The sequence below is a fragment of the Candoia aspera genome, chromosome 1, assembly GCF_035149785.1.
Source record: "Candoia aspera isolate rCanAsp1 chromosome 1, rCanAsp1.hap2, whole genome shotgun sequence".
Classification (NCBI taxonomy): Eukaryota; Metazoa; Chordata; class Lepidosauria; order Squamata; family Boidae; genus Candoia; species Candoia aspera.
The window spans coordinates 237082361-237101975 of NC_086153.1; the positions used below are offsets into that span (position 1 = coordinate 237082361).

At 36.7% G+C, this 19615-nt stretch overlaps 1 protein-coding gene across 7 annotated transcripts in view; it reads right to left on the bottom strand.

The window, feature by feature from the left end:
- PPP6R3 (protein phosphatase 6 regulatory subunit 3) overlaps nt 1–19615 on the bottom strand; it is a 95538-nt gene that overhangs the window by 53415 nt on the left and 22508 nt on the right. For 6 of the 7 annotated variants that reach the window (XM_063289258.1, XM_063289256.1, XM_063289253.1 and 3 more), the window contains 6 exons: nt 8217–8342; nt 5700–5932; nt 3800–3986; nt 2609–2746; nt 1463–1528; nt 1081–1193 (listed from right to left, as the gene is read on the bottom strand). In XM_063289258.1, the coding sequence (XP_063145328.1) occupies nt 1081–1193; nt 1463–1528; nt 2609–2746; nt 3800–3986; nt 5700–5932; nt 8217–8228 (749 nt within the window). In that variant the 5' untranslated portion in view covers nt 8229–8342. The remainder of the gene's footprint in view (nt 1–1080; nt 1194–1462; nt 1529–2608; nt 2747–3799; nt 3987–5699; nt 5933–8216; nt 8343–19615) is intronic. The other variant, XM_063289257.1, reaches the window with a different exon arrangement.

Here is a 19615-nt window from a genome sequence, read left to right on the forward strand (position 1 = left end):
GGATTCAATCAGAAACTGCAAAAAAATATTTTCTGGCAAAAAAATAACACCCAACATCTAGTCAGATGTATGGATTTCTGTGTTCCCAGAACCTGAGTCACAGGACTCTATTGTTTCAACTTAAATAAATCTTACATATGAATGTTTAAAAGGCTCAGAAGTTGAAGCATCCTCCTTTTCACCATCACACAATTCCAGAAGCTCTCCCTCCAAACAATCACAATGTTCATACATCAAGCTAAGCCACAGGTTGCTTTAACACCATGGTTTATTGAACAAGCCATACTGGCTGAGTTCAAAGTTAAGTTATTATTCATGGTTTATAAACTATAAGGGCTGAACACACACAAGATGCAAAGCCAAACAAACTACATTTAGCTTAGTGCAGCGTATGAATGCAGGTAATACCTCCCTTGATCTAATAGAAGAAGCAATCTGTATTTTTTGCAATTGGAAACGTCAAACACTATTCCTTGTACTGCTTCTAAATGGTGCACCAACAAAGCAACTTTAAGCAGGTGGGAAAGTAAGTTGGTGTATCAATTAAAAGACACCCACTAAACAGCATGGAAATGGAGCAAGCAGATTAGGATAAAAGGGGAACAGATATCAAAGCAATCTTCTTCTCCTTAATGTAGCCCTTACAGAAAGGTATAGAAATAGAATCAGAGCTGAAGGACCCATTTAGGCATTAAGGCTGAAGAACCCCACCCAGCCATCTCTGTGCAAGAAAATACCCAAGGAAATAACAATGGCACAGAAATTGCTTATACTATTTAGGAGAAGGCCCACAAACCTGAATATGAGAGACTCATTTCACATATCTGGTGTCTTGAGTTTCTTTTCTAGGCAGTTTTGGAGCAGGAACATCATATTTGCTATTTAGAGCTCTAAAGATTTTGTTCTTATTTATTTATTTATTTATTGCTTGCTTGCTTGCTACAACTTATATGGAGACTCTGAGCAGCTTACTGTATTAATATCATATTCTTCCTGACACAAGGAGTACATTTAAACTTTCAAAATCCATAGTTTACATGCAGATTTTAAAAGTAAAAAAATATCTTTACACCAACCTACTTTTCTAGTGTTGCAAGCAGTGGATCTGGTTCTGAACTGTTTTGTACTTGTAGCATCTGGTCTCTACTCAAGCGTATAATTTCACAAAGCGACTGGGATGCATTTGACTGTCTCTGAAGAACAAGAATAGAATTTATAAAGGGGAAAGAAATTTAAACAATTTTAATTGCTAGTTAGTACTAGAAACAATTTAACACAGATTCATCCACTTTCTAGAAGGAACTATTAAGCTTCAAGTAAGTGGATTAAGATGTTTCCTCAGTCCTGTAATTGCAGAACCCACTATTTTCATGTATTCTTATAATTATGTATACAATTATAATGAAGAAAATTTAAACTCTGTAAGCAAAATACAAGTAAACTAGCATATAAAATTCCTTACATCTTCATCTTGAGAAGGATGCACAATTTCCACAAGCCGCTGAATAATTTTCTCTTCATTTAACCACTGTAGAGACATATGGTAAACCTTTTTAAAAAAAAAAAATCACCTTCTACAATTAAGACTAAATGTAATTATTGCATAATCCACCCACTGGTGCAATTTAACACTAAAGTGCATTCCCAGAAATTCTAGGAAACCAAAAGTACTATCAGTGAGTGTAACATGCTACATATTTACTTTTACATATAATGACTTCAGGAAAAAAACCCATTATTTACCTTTGAAAAGAGATAGCAAATAGTTATTTATGCAAGCCTGCAAAACTAAACCAACGGGCCAAGAACCAACCTTTCTCAATAGGTCAAGCTGGTCAGATGATAAGGCTATGCATCACTTGTTTTATATTTTCTGTATAAATTTAGAGATTCGTGGTCAAGCTGGTATTACCTTTTCAAGGCATTATCAATAGCCTGTCAATATAGGTGAGCTGCATTCTGTTCTTACTTAATGCAGCATAAAGAATTTTAAAAAGCAAAGATGGATACCAAATAGAAATAGACAAGACACAAATAGATATCAGTGTGTAAGAAATAAAAAACCACAGGATTTGGAGAGATGTATGAGGCATGAAAAAAACCAGATGGGGATGCAAAGAGTCAGATGGAAACTTCTAATATGTCATGAAATGACTAAAGGGAGGGAAATTATTCAAAGGCCTATGAGGAAGGTAATAAGAACAGATGGGAATGCACCAATAGCATTAAGTAAATTTAAAGAAGCTGGTCATATGCTGTTTTCTCACATTCAAAACAGCAACTTCTAAAGTCTTCAATAATGGAGATCAAGACATTATTTCCTTCTTCAAATAGCAATCCTTGGGAGAACACTACATGCATTCTGAAACTTTCACCTACAGCCTAATTTTAAATTTTGGCAATTTACTCCAAAACTCCATTAGGAGTAAATGTAGCATCATGACTTTTTCCTTTGTCTCCCTTGCATTTCTTTTTACTATGTTTGCCGTTATGGCTGATGAAGAGTCTGAAGAACTTGAAACAGTACCCACTATTTTGTTAACCTTAACTGACCTAATAAATGCATTACCCAAATATGGATTATGGAATATGAGAAGAAGCTACTTACATTTAATACTTCTTGCCTAGGCTGTGGAGGTTCTATGCATGTCAGTAGCCTGAGTAGTAAGTCCATAATAGCAGAGGTTCCTATGTGCTTTATTATGAGGTCTACAAAATCATGTTTTTTCTTTAAGAAATCCACAATCTGGAAAAAGTAAAAATATGAACAAGTATTAACATAACATTGCAAAACATTATGAAGCCAACAAAGCACAGCAAGAAGATTCCCAAGAGTTCACTGCTACCAATTTATAAATTACTGAAATGGCTGAACAAGATCCTAGATCTTTATCAAAGGCCAGGCAAGGTTGGGCTGATAGGTTCATTTCTAATGTTGGGTACGTTGTAATGGGTATTTTTTACTAAATACTGTTGTGAGGTATCTTGTACATTCACAAAATGACAAGTTTGCTCTGGTCTCCACCCCCAATGCTCCCTCTTTTGTCTTTTTTTCTGAGCAGGGAGCACATTTTAAAATAAACCACTGGGTTGCAGTGACCTGTTATTCTTTTAACCACATTTGATAAAAAAAAAAGTTTTACTACAGCTAGTTTAGGAGATTGGCAAATTTTTCAAGATGAAAAATATAGCAAAGGCTCTTATGACTAATTCAGAATCTTTATGTGTATATGTGGATGCATTCAAGTGTATGCAGAGAAGTGCACATGTAGAGTTTGTCCCTGGAAAATCAGGCACAAGAGAGTGAAGTTCTCAGACTTAAAAATGGACCCTATTGATTCAATAATAGTTAAAGCAACACAACTATATCAAACATAGGTAAAGGTAAAGGTTTCCCTTGACGTAAAGTCCAGTCGTGTCCGACTCTAGGGGGCAGTGCTCATCTCCGTTTCTAAGCCTTGGAGCCGGCGTTGTCCATAGGACACTTCCGGGTCATGTGGCCAGCATGACGACTCGGAACGCCGTTACCTTCCCGCCGAAGCGGTACCTATTGATCTACTCACATTTGCATGTTTTCGAACTGCTAGGTGAGCAGGAGCTGGGACGAGCAACGGGAGCTCACCCCGCTGCGCGGTTTCGAACCGCCGACCTTCCGATCGGCAGCTCAGCGGTTTAACCCGCAGCGCCACCGCGTCCCTCATATCAAACATATAAATACACAAATATATCTAATTCCATGAGGCATTAGAAGGGAATAATACAAGACAGACTTTCAAACATGAAGATTCAAAAAGCATACCTGTTCTGGTTTTCTGCTAATAAGAATACTCAGCACCTTGCTGAAGAAACTGGCCAATAATGGATTCAGAGGGTGCTCGTTTAGAAGAAAACTGTACAGTTTCGTTAGTAATGATTCCTCTTCACCCAGTCTATCATTGATCTGTGAAACATCTGAAGTAAGCAGCTCACAAGATATATTTGGATATCTAAAAGAAAACAGTCGAGGTTTTTATTTGACTAGACTAAATTACAAACCCATAAATAGAAAATTAAAGAAGTTGTGTTATTATTTTGCAGTCTACTAAATTCTGAACTAACACAGAAACAATCTGTGCAGGTTTCACAGACTTCCATTTGAGAACAGTATTTCAATGGAGCTACTTTAGATGGTTCTTCAATTGATTTAAATATACAGTGCATGTTATTTATAAAAATAATATAAAATATTCTTCTGATCATCAGATCTAGTCCTGACACAAAACCCAACTTCTGGAACTGACCAAAAGCAAAAGTTGAGGATAAAAAGAGCAGTGTGAGAATATACAAGTCTCCAAGGACACATACAGCATCAACTTTGGAAGGAGGAAGCTACATCCAGAAAGTCTCTAAAGTAGCAGCTGGGCAGTGCTAACATCAGTGCTTACCTATGTGGCCTTCATGCATCATGGCAGAAGAATGGGGACAGACACCAGACAGTGCCACTAGAGATACACCTCCAGTGGGCAAAACCAGCAACAGGAATCATAGCAGGCCGCCGGGCTTACAGGAGCCCAGCGAGAAGCCCTTTCACAGCTGTTGGGAGATGCAGCAAGAAGCACTCCCATGAACAATCAGGGACAGCAATTTGACAATCAACTCTCAAAGCACATGAGAGAAAAATCTATTCTGACAATTATTCCACAGCCCAAGGAGCTCACAAAAACCTTTGGAATAGATTAGGATCCAAATGGTCATTGGCGGGTGACAATACAACCCAGCCACAACTATAGTTGAAAAGAAAATATATACCATTCACTTATGAAAAATCAGGAAATAGGGATAGTTATGCACTTCTGGAAGAAGAGGTTGTTGGAATGCAAAATCAATCCCATCTCATTTTCCCCATGTTTTTCTGCAGCAGCAAAAAGTTTCTGAAGATCTGATTGTACGAGCTACAGTGGTTCACATACAGATAACCTCACATTTAGACTACTAGTATAATGTGCTCTATATAAGGTTGCCTATACAGAGATCTGGAATTTGCAGGTGGTGTGGAATACAGCAGCTAGGTTACTGAGTGGGGCACTGGACCCTACAAGTTACTCCTCTGTTGAAGCAAATGCACCAGTTGCCAATCACCTATTGAGCAGTTCTAAGTTTTGCTTTTGATACATATGGCTCTAACTTGGGACCATGATTCCTGACGGTCAGCCACTGCACTGTTTGGACAGGTTCTCTTGCATCTGCCAAGACCTGTAAAGCCTACACTTTGAAATATTCTCCTCCATCACATTCATAAGGTTTCTAGAATTAGATTTTTTGGGATGCCTGTGGAAGCTCTCTCCACCAAGTCCCTGCATGAACTGCCGTGTGAATGGCCTTTGTTACATTTTTGTTTTCCTTCAACCCCTTGCTTTTTAACTGAGTATGTTAATTTTGTATTGCTTTAATTTATTGTTTGCATTTTATATCATAAACGTTGACTGTAAATCACTTCAAGTATTAATAAGATTTTATTACTACTATTACTAATAATTTTTGTTGTTACAATTATATTTATTTGAGATGGTCTTAGAAGGTTGTGAAAGGGAAGGAGATTTTTTGAGAGTATGCATCTTAGCATACAACCCACACTTCATTGAAATTAGTGGTGTGTAGATCTCTATTGCCAGCTTGCTATTCTTTCAATGTCCAACTTTCAGATTAAACATGTTTCCTACTTGTATCTGATCTTTTCATCCATGTCTTGAGGTGGCTCTTCTATAATGAACGATACTAGATTTTCCAGACATTCCGATTTCAAAAGAAATTCTATAAGTTTGCGATTTTGAGCTTTACACTCTTGTAAGACATCTTCTTCATCCATCAGTTCCTTCAGTGTTACATCTTCTCTCTCTAGAAGTGTGTCTATGTGGGATGACGAATGAAGATCAAATTTCCAAAACATGCTGGTCTAGAGAAAGGGAAAATCATATAGAGCTTTAATTAATGGAGAGTAAAAAAAAAAAAGCCTGCTTAAGAGAGCCATTCCACTACTTCCCTGTTCTCAATTTGTATACAAAAAGAACTGTAAAAGCAAGAAACCACGGTAGCAAAGAACAAACTACCAATGGAAAAAAAAAACAGAATTCAAGGAAAAATGCCTCCATTATCGAAGTGCCTTAAATGATAAGCCAATGTCTTTAATATTTCAATACAATAGTTAGTCATCTCAAAGATTTTAATATTTTAACATGGAATGGTTCACATGTTAATGCAGTAATAGCAAGGAAAGCATTTATTGACTCAGAAATTTCATTTTACAGTATTTTCAGCATCTTCTTGCCCTTTCTACTTGAAGGTTGATTCCAACAATGGTCAACTCAAGAAGCTGCTAAAAACAAATGAACCTAACCCTATTGCTCATCCAAGTTTCCATCCTAAACTGTCTATGAACATTCTCATATTTTTCTCTGTGGATACGATATGCAAAAGAGAATTAAGTCCTTCATTATTTGCATAAAATCTGGATTTTCTCTGGTCCAAGAGTTGATGGAGTTTGTAAAACTTATCAGAAGGCCAACAATCGGAACAAATCATTAGTACTATACCTGTCAGGCCTCATACTAATTCCATATCAAGTAATTCTCTTTCTGTTGTTACTAATGCAAATTTAGTAACATTGATGAAGAAAATGTTTAAAAATGTGTTGAATTTTAGGAAAATATAGATTATTTCCTTAATAAATCAGTATTGCCTCATTATTATTAAAAACTACGAAGTGTCAAGGAAATGAGGGCCAGAGTTAAAATCCTTTCCTAATTTCTTAAGAATCAGGGTCCAATTACTAGTTTTAAGAAAAAACTTTGTTTACTCTTAATATTTCAAATAGTGTCCACAAATGTTAAAAAAGTTTCCCCCAATCTGGATGTTCAACTGATTACAATTTCCATTATCCAAGCACTGGCTGGGGCTGATGGGAGTTATAGACCAAAATATAGATTGTCTCAGGCTCCAGAGGGTTGAGTTAAAGATAAGTTAGTATAAGGGTGCATTAAAAGAATCTTATTTCACAAAAATAATAGGAATAGAATTAGCTAGATTGTGTATATTAATTTAAAATTTCAAAATGTTCAGCAATTTCAAATCCATCAATTCTTTAATAACTAAAGTTAGTAATTTCCTAAAGCAGGGTAATGGCAACCACCAATTTAGTATACTCTATGAAGTTATATGTGCTCATCGTATCAAACTACAATGAATTAACACCACACAATGATCTGTTGTCTCATTTTAAGACTACAACAGAGAAAGCAAAAGTTGCATGTACAGCCAGTTCTGCATTGCTCTGCATTAAATACTAGCTATTCCTCATCTAAATGCATACATGATATATTTTTCTAAATAGCTATTCATAAAGGTAGAGAAATACACAAATTTAGAAGAAAGCTGCCTTATCAAAGCCAGTCAGATGCTGTGGGCCCACACCTTTGATGCACAGGCCTTTTAAAACAGGCTCAATTCTCTAAATATACATACCTGGAACTGAATTCAGTGAAACCAATAAGGCTTACTTCCAAATGCACATGCTTAGCACTACAGTGACAGCCAATATTTAGTAGACATACAAGAAGAGGACCAAAAGAATGATACACGATTTTTTAAATACATACAGAGCTACAAATAAAGAGTTAAGCCAATTTCTAATATCTGGCTGGCTTGGCTGCCCACCTGCAGTGTGACCCCAACCCAACAAACTTAAGTACCACCTGCTTTTGGTATCAATCTAAGTCATCGTAAGATTAAAAAGGCAGACATTATCAGAAGTTAGCAATCAAATAGACTAACCAATTAATTAATATATTAGTGCTTTTTCAGAAACTGTTTAAATTCTATACATCAAATATATTTTACACAAACTGAAATCAAACATTGGCTTATTTGTCAGGCGACTGCAACCACTCATTCTTGACATATACACCAATTCTGCCCTACACCCTATTATACAATATATCTATTTTTCAGATTTCAGCTTTTCTCAAAGAACTCCAAATCTTTGTGAATGAAAAATCCCTGTGCATTCAATGTATAGCCCTATGGACATTTGGAAGGAAGACCCTTTTAATACGATGGAATTTATATCAAGTAAACATGTATATCTCATGGTGCATGAAACTCTACAATATATAAGCCCCACTGATTTGTAATGAGTAGTCAGGAAAGACCAATATTAAATAGCAACAAAAAAGAAAGCATACTACTGCAAACATGTCACTGCGTTATTTCACAAGCTTTCTCCCAGGCAAGCTGTTTTAGGAGCTGGTTTCTCAATATGGCAGATGCTGACCAGATTACTCCATCACTTTCAACAGGAGGCCAGGACCCTTGGAATAAGGAAAAATACCCAAAATGGATCAAAGGGCAAATTACAGGATCCCACAGAAGAAGATATATTATTTTTTATTAAACATACATCTTTAAGACTTCATTATGCTTACAAACTTATATTCTATTCACGTTCTACTTACTATTCTATATAATGATCTCTAGTTCCCAACTGGGATGCAAAATAGCCACCTAATTTCATGTAGATCTGGCAAAGTCTTATCAGACTGGCGTTATTTGCTTCCAAGGACAGTGTATGTAGTATTGCAACAAAAGACTGTAACAACCAGAATTGAATCCATTAATGCAAGAACTAGGCAATGTCTACTGACCTCCAAAATAAAAATTTAAAGAAAAATCATTTTTATTTTTTAAAAAGTTAAAATCCTATGACAGCCAAATCTTGAAAACTCTGACATCTCACAATTATTTTTTTGTTTAAATAACTTAAAGCAAAGTAGCTATTGCTGCCTGAAAATGTTGCTGATCCCTAACAAGCATAATAAAGAGTATACCAAAGACAGGAGAGAAACTGAACATAGAGTTCAAGAACATATTAAGTAGTTTATGGATTTCATCATTTTCAGGCAAAAATACATTTATCCTCAAAATAACTGAAGGAGAATAGGAGCATAACATAAAGGTATGGCCTTACTTTTATTGTCACAGAGTGCAGGACACAGAATGCCCCAAATACACCAAGAATTGAATATATAATAGGCATTTCTACCTTAACTGAGAAAAAGGTTAAGGAGGCATCTGGATGAGATGATGCTAAAATTTTATTTTCCAGGCTTATTTGCATTCAACATCTCTAATCTCATCACACATGATAAAGGGATGCCTGATTGTTTTGTGAAGTTTGTTTCAGCATTTAAGAATTTCCATAAAAATCAAAAGGCTAGTTTATCAGTCTCTGTCCTGACCAGCAGAAACCACGCTGAGACGAGGAATAAGTCTCTAGTGTTTTATTACTGCTACAGTAGACAGAAAATCCTACCAAACTGAAGAAGCGTGAGAAAACCCATACAGATAAACCCCAAAAGTCAAGGCGGGTCTGTTCTGTGTCTCTTTGAATGACAGCTCAAATTCTCGCTACTACGCATGCGTTTTCCCGACTGGATAGGGGCCCCCTCCTGCTCACCATCAGTGCTCATGACAGTCTCTTTTCTAAATAGGTTGATACTGCACACAATGGAGCAGACTGGAATTCTAATAAAATGTACATCAATGTCTGGATAAAATATTTTTTCTATATATAAAATTACTTATTGAATACTTCTTTTTAAATGGGAAATGTTTTCTTAATACACAATTCATAATTGGGAAGTCCAGTAATCTTCAGCCTTTTCCTGATCAGTATGTTATAGACAGTGGAAGAATCTCCTCCTTTAAATGGACTTTCTGTTGTTCTATTACTTACCAGGAATATTCACAATCTCTATTCCAGATGTACCAAACCAATACTAAGTGACCATACTCCACCTCCATAGACTGAAAACTTCAAAATTCTTTATGTCCTCCTTTCACACTTCTAGTCCACATGGAAACTTCCCACTATTGGACATTTCAAGTAATTCTTGCTAACTTCCTACCAATGCACCAAGACCTATGGTTGCACATAACCAGGTAGTTGTAACATTATTTTTTGGCTTTACAATTAGAGGCAACTGCCTTCAATATGCAGACTATATCTTTACAACCACAGGCGAGTCAGGGAGCTGCATTATTGCATCACAGAAGTATATGAGCATTTCTCCACAGCTTTTAGGTGACCCCAAGAATACTGATATTCATTAATTTTATATTAAAACTTGTCATTTTTGTAGTGTCCTTTTCTACTGTACTATTAAGGCTTTTACTGAAGAAGACAGCTCTAAAAGGTACCACAGAAATATGTATTTGATATATTTAACTACTTGGCCTCATTCCGTTTCTGTGAAAGCAGGGGAAAAGAAATCTGATCTCAATTTCACATAGTATATCATTTCAAATTATGAGTTATCAAGCAATCATGTTGCTGCCAGACTTGTAAGACACACATGCAATTACACAAGTAAGAAGCTTGCAAGCATCCCTTGCATGTACATGAAACTTCTGGATCAGCAGGCCAACAGCTGGAAACTGACAGTCATTTATCTAATACTTTCAACACCCCTAGAAATTACTAAGATTTCTATGTTTCATGCTCTTTTATGGCATATCAACCATAATGAAACAAGTTCTCCCCACAGAGAGACAGGCAAAGATGACAGAGAATAAACTTATAAATGGATGGGACATCTTGTGTATGCACCTTTCCTCATTCCTCATGATTATATTGGCATTTTGCAGACAGACAGACAGCAAAAATTGTATTCTTTTATCTGTGTACTATAGAAACACCTTAGCTAGGATTTACAAGACCACCAGAACAGCTGGTTTCGGGTGGTCTAGTGAATGGAGCAGGCTAAATCAAAAGCTTTAGCCTTGAAATCAGCTTTTCACTTCAATTTATGGCAAGCTTATCTAGACATTCCCATAACAACCCATGCCAGCTGCCCCAGAATGTATCCTCCTTCCTGCATTTGGCACCCCTAAATTACTCCCTCCCTGTCATGTTCATCATTTCAATGTTCTGTTAACATCGTAACGTTTCACATGTCAAACTGTCAATCCGTGTCTTACATGCTTGAACGTTTGCTGGTATTTTCCATTATTGCTCTGTTCTTTATTTTGCTACTTTGGAATGTATGTTTGGGTTTGCAACTCTATTCAAGGTTGCTTTCCCAGGCAGATGTAATGGTTGCTAGCACCTGGGAGGGGGTGGTTGCTAACGAGCGCTTGGGGCGGGACTGGGTTGGAAGCAAGGCTTTTAAGTTTGTATTTGGCGCATTTTTGCTCATTCTCAGCTTTCTCTGTATTTGCATACTATTCCTTTAATAAATCAGTTATCTTTAAGCCCGAGCTTGTGAGACTGAGTATTTGGGATTAGGCAACCATTACACTCCCACTGTCCTAGGGAGCTGTTTATTTTCTTCACTAAGACAATTGCTTTCTTTGAAGTACATAGCAGAGGGGGCAGGAAGCATCCTGAGAGATCTATTGCTCATTAATATTCAAGCATCACTTTCCCATTCCCCTTTCTCAAATGTATAGATATTAGTGCATTCCTTTTGGTGGCAGGGGAAACACCCACAACCCTTTGCTGAATTTCCCCTCCAGTGTGTACTGTATCAGTTGAATCAATAAATACTGCAGTAGGCCTTGATTATTTTTGAGTTGTGTGTTGATTCCATACATACATTTCAGGTGTTTTGGCCAACGCATGCAACAAAATGGAACTTTTGGAACAGAAGAAAGCCAAGGAGATTGGCAGCTAAGGGGAAGCAGCAGAAGGGAAAGTGTTGAGAAGATCAGGGAGCTGGTAGGATATGCTATATTGAAAGATTGGTGGCAGCGGAGGGGAGGGATGGTTTTCCTCCTTTCTCAGTTTCAACTGCTGTTGACAGGTAGGGAGAGATCAGAGCCCCTTATGTGTGGAGTAACACAGGGTTCAATGCTCTCTTCCCTTCTGTTAGATGTTAAACCATCAGGTGAAATCATCCGCTGGTTTGGGGCCAAATATCATCAGTATGCAGACGATGCCCAGCTATACATTTCAATCCCTGGCCAGCCAAGCAATGTGGTCCAAGTCTTAACTCAGTGCCTGGAGGCTGTGGAGGTGTGGATGGGGAGAAACAGACTCAGGTGCAATCCTACAATCCTGCAAGGTAAGTGGATCTGTCTGTCTGAGCCCTTTGGATCAGGAGGTATTCCATCACTGACTCCCAATAGGGTTGCACTTCCCCATTAGAGATGTATGAACAATCTGGGGTCCTCTAAGACCCTAAGCTCCTGCTCATAAAGCAGGTTGAAACTGAGGATAAGAGGGCCTTTGCAAAAGTACATCTTGAGCACCCGTTGTACCCTTTCCTGGACCAAGAGATTGAAACAGTCACTCATGCCCTAGTTGCCTCATGATTGGATTAGTATAATGCAGTCTACACAGGGCTGTCCTTGATGACCATTCAGAAGCTACAGCTGTTCCAGAATGCGGTGGACAGTGAAGTGCTAGGAGAGTTGCATTATCACATGACCCCAATACTTTGTGAGTTGGTTACCAGTCAACTTCCAGGTACAATTCAAGGTTCTGGTTATCACTTTTAAAGCCCTTCATGGCATAGGGTCTGGCCATCTGAGTGACTGTTTATCTCCGATCAGGCAGAACAGGTGCCCTCCAGGTCCTATCATCAGTGTCATCTTGCAGTACCCTGGAAGTGTGCCTCCTGTGTTGCAGCACCTGCCCTCTGGAATGTGCCTCCTAAAGATTCATGTGGCTCCCATCCTTGTGACATTTAGGAAACTATTAAAAACTTGGTTATTCTACCAGACCCTGGAACAGGGTGGTGGTGTTAGGCTTTTGTTATATTTGCTACGTCTGTTGAATGGCTGGATGCATTGTTCTTTCCGTCAGCCAGGGTCCTTTTTTATTTTTTTTATTTGTAAGCTGCCCAGAATTGCTAAGGAGGCAGGTAGCCTCTAAACGTGGATGGATGGATGAATATCTTCATCCATTAGTACATGCTGTAGTGTATATTTATACGGCAGGTGTTTATCACATTTTTCCCCTCAGCAAAATGGTTAAGAAAACTCTAAGAAGCATTTCCATACTATAAACTGGGCTGAGGGAAATGTTATTGACAAACACTGTTAATGAAGTATATTGCAAGTGCTGTAAGGGCAGAACACATTTTTGAATGCCAAACCATGACTGCAAGAATCAAGTACAATCTTCGTTTAATGAAAACAAGTAATTTTCCGATGTTCTCGACCTAGAAACCCTCCAACTACTGGTTCTGTAAGATCAGCATTATCAGAGGGCTGTGTAATCAATATCCATAAGTAATAAAATATTTTAAGCAACTGTACTAAAAAGCATCTCCTGAAATGGTATCTGAAGATCAGGAAATAAATCATACATACTCTTGCAAAGGCAATGTATTCTCTGGAATGCCACTGACAATAACAGAAAAGAGTTCCAGAAGAAAGCTTTTAAATTACTAGAATGGTCATACTATTAACTAAATATTCACTGAATAAAACGTTTTAGAATATAAATAATGAAGCAATCTGTACAAGGAAAAACAAGCCCTTGGGTATTTATACACTGATGAACAAAGACAAAGAAGAAATAAAGGAACAGCTGCCATTTTCAGCAGGCATTCAAACAAAAGCACAATGAAAATTATATTGGTTATAAATGTTTTACGGAATACTGAAAGTGATAAAATATTTGCTTTACTAACAGACAATGCACAAACCCATGTGGGAGGTCATAATATTCATTTATTCCTGAAACAAGATGAACACCCTATGGGTTAAACTTGCACCTTAAGAAAGAGCAGAAGTTTGAAAAGTTGCTCATAGTTGCAAGCTTCAAGGATCACCAAGAAGAAAATGGAGCAGAAACAGTAAAATAGTGACTCTGAAATTTGGTAGTCAAACTTAATGGAGTGGACTCATTTATTTTATTCAATTTGTACACTGACTCCCTATGACTCTGGGCAACTCACTATATGCTTTGGAAATTAACTAAAAAACAATCAATAAAGCTTTGAAAGAAACAGTAAAGATTTTAAAACACCTATGCAACACCACAGAGTAATTGTTACAGTGGTCTTTTAAGACCAGATGCAGAACTACTTGAAGGTATAAAACCCAGTATCTACAGCAGTTACAACACCTCGACAATTTTGCCAGACATTTTTTACAATGGCCAAGACAGAATAAACTCTTTTGAGAATCTGAATGTATAACAATTTAAAATTCCAAAGTGAAATACTTTTTAATAAAACCCTAAAACATGATTACTGCCCAGTTCATGCTGCTACAAACCATTAAGTCTAGAACTCAATCACAGAAAAATAAATGATTCTATGGCTACTATATTTGATTGCATACAGATAAGCAACACATGTAGGATTTGATGCAGTAAAACTACTCTCAGATGTTATAAAATAAAGAACACCTTAAATATTTGATACATAGCACCATCAATAGTTTGGGATAACATACCTCACAGGTTGACAAGATCTTTGCTTGATACAGCCTGATTTCTCTTTGTGATTGTTTTAGAGTCTTGCTGTATGTGAAGGAAACTTAGGTATGCTTGGAAATATTCATACCAAATAAAATAAAAGATGATTTATATCATCTTCATGGACTTCTAAAAAAGCATCAGAAAAAGCAGAAATAGCATGTAATGACAGCTCGGAAAATGAGACTGATCAGATGGTGTTTCATGAAGCAAAATTTGTATTCAAGTAATCTTGTGGGAAGAGGGGGTCATTTTATTCAACCTTTTATTCATCCAATGATTTTTTTTAATTATTGCTTTCTGTATCCATACTATAGTTCAGAACTTATAAATAACTTATTTTATTATAATATGCTGATGCTTCCTAATCTTATCAATGTTACAAGCAGATCATAAAACATCAATATATCATTATGTTCCTAAAGTAGGACAGTAAGTCTATACTATCTTTTAAAAGTAATACACATTTTCTTTTTCCAAACGTGCCAGTTTTTGGAGAAATCCCACACACAGACACAACAAAATCCCAACATTTCTGTTTCGGCTATAACATATCCCCCCCCCCCCAATGACCTAAGAAGTATGACAATGTGTTCACAGTTTGTGTATCATTCCTTCTAATGAATATGTCAAGGTTTAATGGCCTGTTGTATTCTTATGCCTAATATAATATACTAAACAACCCATGACCCATTGGGTCACCATTTCAGAGATATTTCCTTACCTAAACAGATCAACAGAATGACCACGGGTGGGCAAAAAAGCAGTAGGAGCAAGAGCAATTTCTGACTTCCTGCTGGCTTCCCTATTGACTTTCTTGTGGGAAGCCTGGAGGGAGTGTTGGAAATCACAATCACGTGACTGTGGTCGACTGCGGCAGGGCAGCAGCGGCCACAACTTTGCCAATACAACTGGTGTGAAGATCCTCGAAATTTCAATTACATGGAAGTAACGAGTCCTGGATTTTGTACACATTATTTAAGTTAGCTGATTTGAGGTACCTTCATTTAAAAATTGTTGCACTGTGACGCACTGGTTTGGCTAACCGAACATTACAGAGTTTTAGAAGTATACAGGTAGTTCTAAGATTGAAAGGCTAGATCTTCTGCCTTTACACTTGACTAAAGCTATATGCACAGAATTTTAACATTGTGCTCCAGTTTAGTTGCAATGTTATAAAACGTTTTGAAAAGCAATCTTGTTACATATAATGTATAAATGAACTCTTCTCATCTACTTATAGTTTATAAACCATTCATAATACCATTATATAATCTTTAAGAATCTGTTCCTGTTTTAGTATTTACTTAAAAATTATAAAATCCTTACGTAGAATTTCTTTCATTTAATATTTTTCACCTGTTCTGCATTTATTATCTCATCCAAGATATTACAGCATCTCCTCCAACTAATTCTCCTTAACATTTATCTATCTATCTATCTATCTAATTTATCCCCGCCCATCTCCTCCTGTCGGAGGCCTCTGGGCGGTTTACAACAAGTGATTAAAATGATTTCTTACTTGCTACATCATTTGTATTGTTAAATGTTTGGGTATAGTTCTAAGTATCCCAAATGCACTTTATAAATAATTTCATTTTTTGTTCCTATACTTTATATTGTACCAGGTTTTCAAGAAAAGTTTTTTCACTGAGTAAACTTTTTCCCCTTTCTTACAGTCTAGTTTAAGATAGTTCCTCTTTCAATAGCATTAATGATAAATAAAACACAGTTTCTAGTTTTAAAAGTAGTTTAGGGTACATTCTCCTAAAAAACACTTTATTTGCACATACAAATGAAAAATATTATCCTTTTCATTTTCAAAGGGTTTATAAATTTCATTTTATGATACCTCTGGCAAAATTGGGTTTATTTGATCAGTATAATTTTTTCTAATATAAGGAAGTGACTGGTTAACCCTTTACATGTGTTTTAATACAGTGACAAAACCATTTTGTCACACCTCCCCAAAATATAGCCTTTCTTAATTATGTAGTTTAAAATGTATAGTATTTATTCTTATACCCTTTGCTGACTAAACTATTATGTTTTACATAGAACCATGTCACTCTAAGGATTCCTGTAGCTACCTTTGTTGGATGCATTTACCTTTTATTAATTATTGGCCAGTTACTAGTCTACTTTTTTCAGCATCATGCTCAAGCAGACAGTAGCGACACCTTAATTTATTTAAGCCCAGCATCCAATCTGGCTTTCATATAGAAACTATCTTTATCAGTCTTCTGGGCCACCTTTTCTGTGATGAACAAATACAATTGCTTGGATTTTCCTAAATCTCTAAGAAGCTTGGTATCACTGACTACTGTATTATCTTAAGCAGCCCATTAGGAAAGAAGGTTGATCAGATTACACACCTGAAGTTCTGCTACCTTACTTGCAAATTTCCAGATAGGCAACCATTTTCTATCAGCCTGCTAAAACCTACAAAACCTTATTCTCCTTTCCCAACCATGCAGCAGATCATACTACCACTGCAGGGATGGCCTTGGAAGAACCAGGCAAATTGAAGTGTTTTCATTCCCAAGCAGAGAGCTACTCATTAGGCTGAAAATAGTGTTATTGAGCAAGCTGGAAAGATAACTGCCTCTCTGCTGGTGGTATGGGAAATATTTTACCTTTCCTCACTGGAATATTCCCCATTCCAGAAAGGGGATATTTTAAATGTCAGGATCACCAATACAAATTGTTTTTAAAAGGATCTGATGAACATGCTGTGAACATTATGTACACATCTGGATGCCTGTGTTTATGGAAAGAGGGTATGTGTTTGAGCATGGCAGGGGGAAGAAAACCCTCCAACCAACTCTCCAATACCGTATTTGTAGATATAAAACTACTGAGAAATCTGGCAATTGAGTGAAGTACCACCATTAAGCCAGTACCATCAACTCTCTTTTCATTTTTCTTATCCAAGACAGTATGTATCCTGGATGAGAGCCTTTAATCAATAACTTGTTCACTGAGCTAATAGATAAATTCAGTTAAGACAAAAGAGGGATACAGTTGGATTTGTGCTCACCTTTTTCTGGAAAGCTTAAAAGTTTTTTAGATCCCACTTTGACTTTGGACAAACAAGTATCCTTTGCAGATCAGAATACTTTTCATCAAATTCTGGTTATTTATCCTCACTTTCAGAAAAACTGAACTATGAAAAACTGCTTCTGCAAAGTGTCCTGACACAAAGTCCAAAGCGTTACAGTGGGCCTGAAAGGGGCATGTATCAATGAACATACTTAGCATTTATTTAAACCATTTTTATACAGTGACATCTGAAAGCATTAAACACTATTATTCCAGAGGTGAAGTAGCTTTCAATCAATTTCCAGATTTTATTTAGAATACAGATATTAAATCATGAATACTGAGTGACCTGAGACTACAATATTAAAATACCATCTTTTCCTATACAATGATTCTTGTTATCCTTGCAAAAAAAGTGAGTCTAAACGTAAAGCAGCATTACTCTCATACGGAATGACATTTCTCATCTTACACAGAAACCCTTACATGTGTTCAACATGCTTTTTTTAAATACTGAATGAACATCACAGACTTTGTACAAGTATCATGTCACCTCAGCACTAAGCAGTTCCCACCCTCCTTCCCCCTGATCAAGACAGGAGAACAGGATTTAAAGCACCATGTATGCATACTTCCATAACCTAGACACAAACACTGATCACTGAACTGATACAATATCAAATATTATATATCCAGGTTTTACAATACAAATAGCTCAAATAACATAAGTAACAGCAAGTATGAATATTCTCATTTCACCGCTTTAACATGAAGTAATCCATCTTGTTACTATAACAATATACTTGATTTATCTAGCTTTCACAGAAAGTTTCAGTCTTCTAATGGGGCAACAGTTTGTAATAAAGAAGTAGTCTTTTGCTTCTTTATTGTTTATCTTTATTGTTTATTCCTTTATAGTGTTTTACCAGGTGGAAGTTATTTAATAAGGAGAAACCCAATTTCCCAGCTACATTACTGTATTTAAGAATGTGAACTCACACATAACAATACCTCATGTCAAAAGATCAGACAGTCTATAAGCAAAAGAGCAGAGGTACCTGGAAACAGATTTCAACTAAAGCAAATTCTTTCACATAAAGGAATTAAACCAAGATAATCTTATTTAATAACATTTAGTATAGTGAACAGGCACATTACTTGATCATGGATTATTTCCCAATAACCCAATGCTTCAGCTTCTACTCCAAAACTGAGCTTAACAGGGACATGCAAAATGCTCAAGCTCAAAATGGTTTATGTATGGAAGTCATTTTGAGGGTTTCTGTATTTAGAACAAAGCGTTTCACATTTTACAGTTTTTTCTGAACTCAAAACAAAACCTGGCATGTTTTACATTGTCTCAAGTATTTGGATGCCCTACATTTTTGGATGCCCTACTTTTTTTTATAGCTTTCCCAACATCTTTAGAGGCTACTCCTGCAAAAAATCTATTCTTTTCTCACTAAAAACAAAACAAAACAAAAACCATCAATAAAATCATGAAGAGGGGGAAGGAGAGGCAGAGACAAAGATCTGTTCATTAAGAAAGAACTTATACATGCAAGAAGCTTAAGTTTAAGTTATTTGGTGCTGCTGCAGCAGTAGCAGCAGCAGCAGCCGTGATACCAATTGCCACCATGTGAACAAGTGATCAGTAACTAGAGGTGATAATGCCCAGTCCTATCAACCCAGGAACTGAAATCCAACCCAAGAATGATGGTGATGGTGATCCAGATACAACATTAAAGAGGTCTTGAGAGGTGTACTGTAACCTTAACCCTTTGACTTAAGGATTTATGCTACATTGCCTAAATCCACTAAAAGGTATGGATCAGCAGAGGCAAGGACACACAAACACTTGTGATATTGGGTCCTGGACTTTACCAAAACATTCCTGAAACTGTTGGCAGTATTAGGCAAACTGTGTTTCTAACTATCAAAAAGACAAAGGCACCTTTTCTGAAGAAGCTGCCATAGCAGTTATAGTAGTAATCCATGAGCAAATAGCAAGTGGCTCAATATCACTGGAGGTTCCATGTGCTTTTGCCCAAATGATGGCTTTCAACAACCACTTATTAAGTATGGAGAATGTCCAGCATCTCAACTAATTGT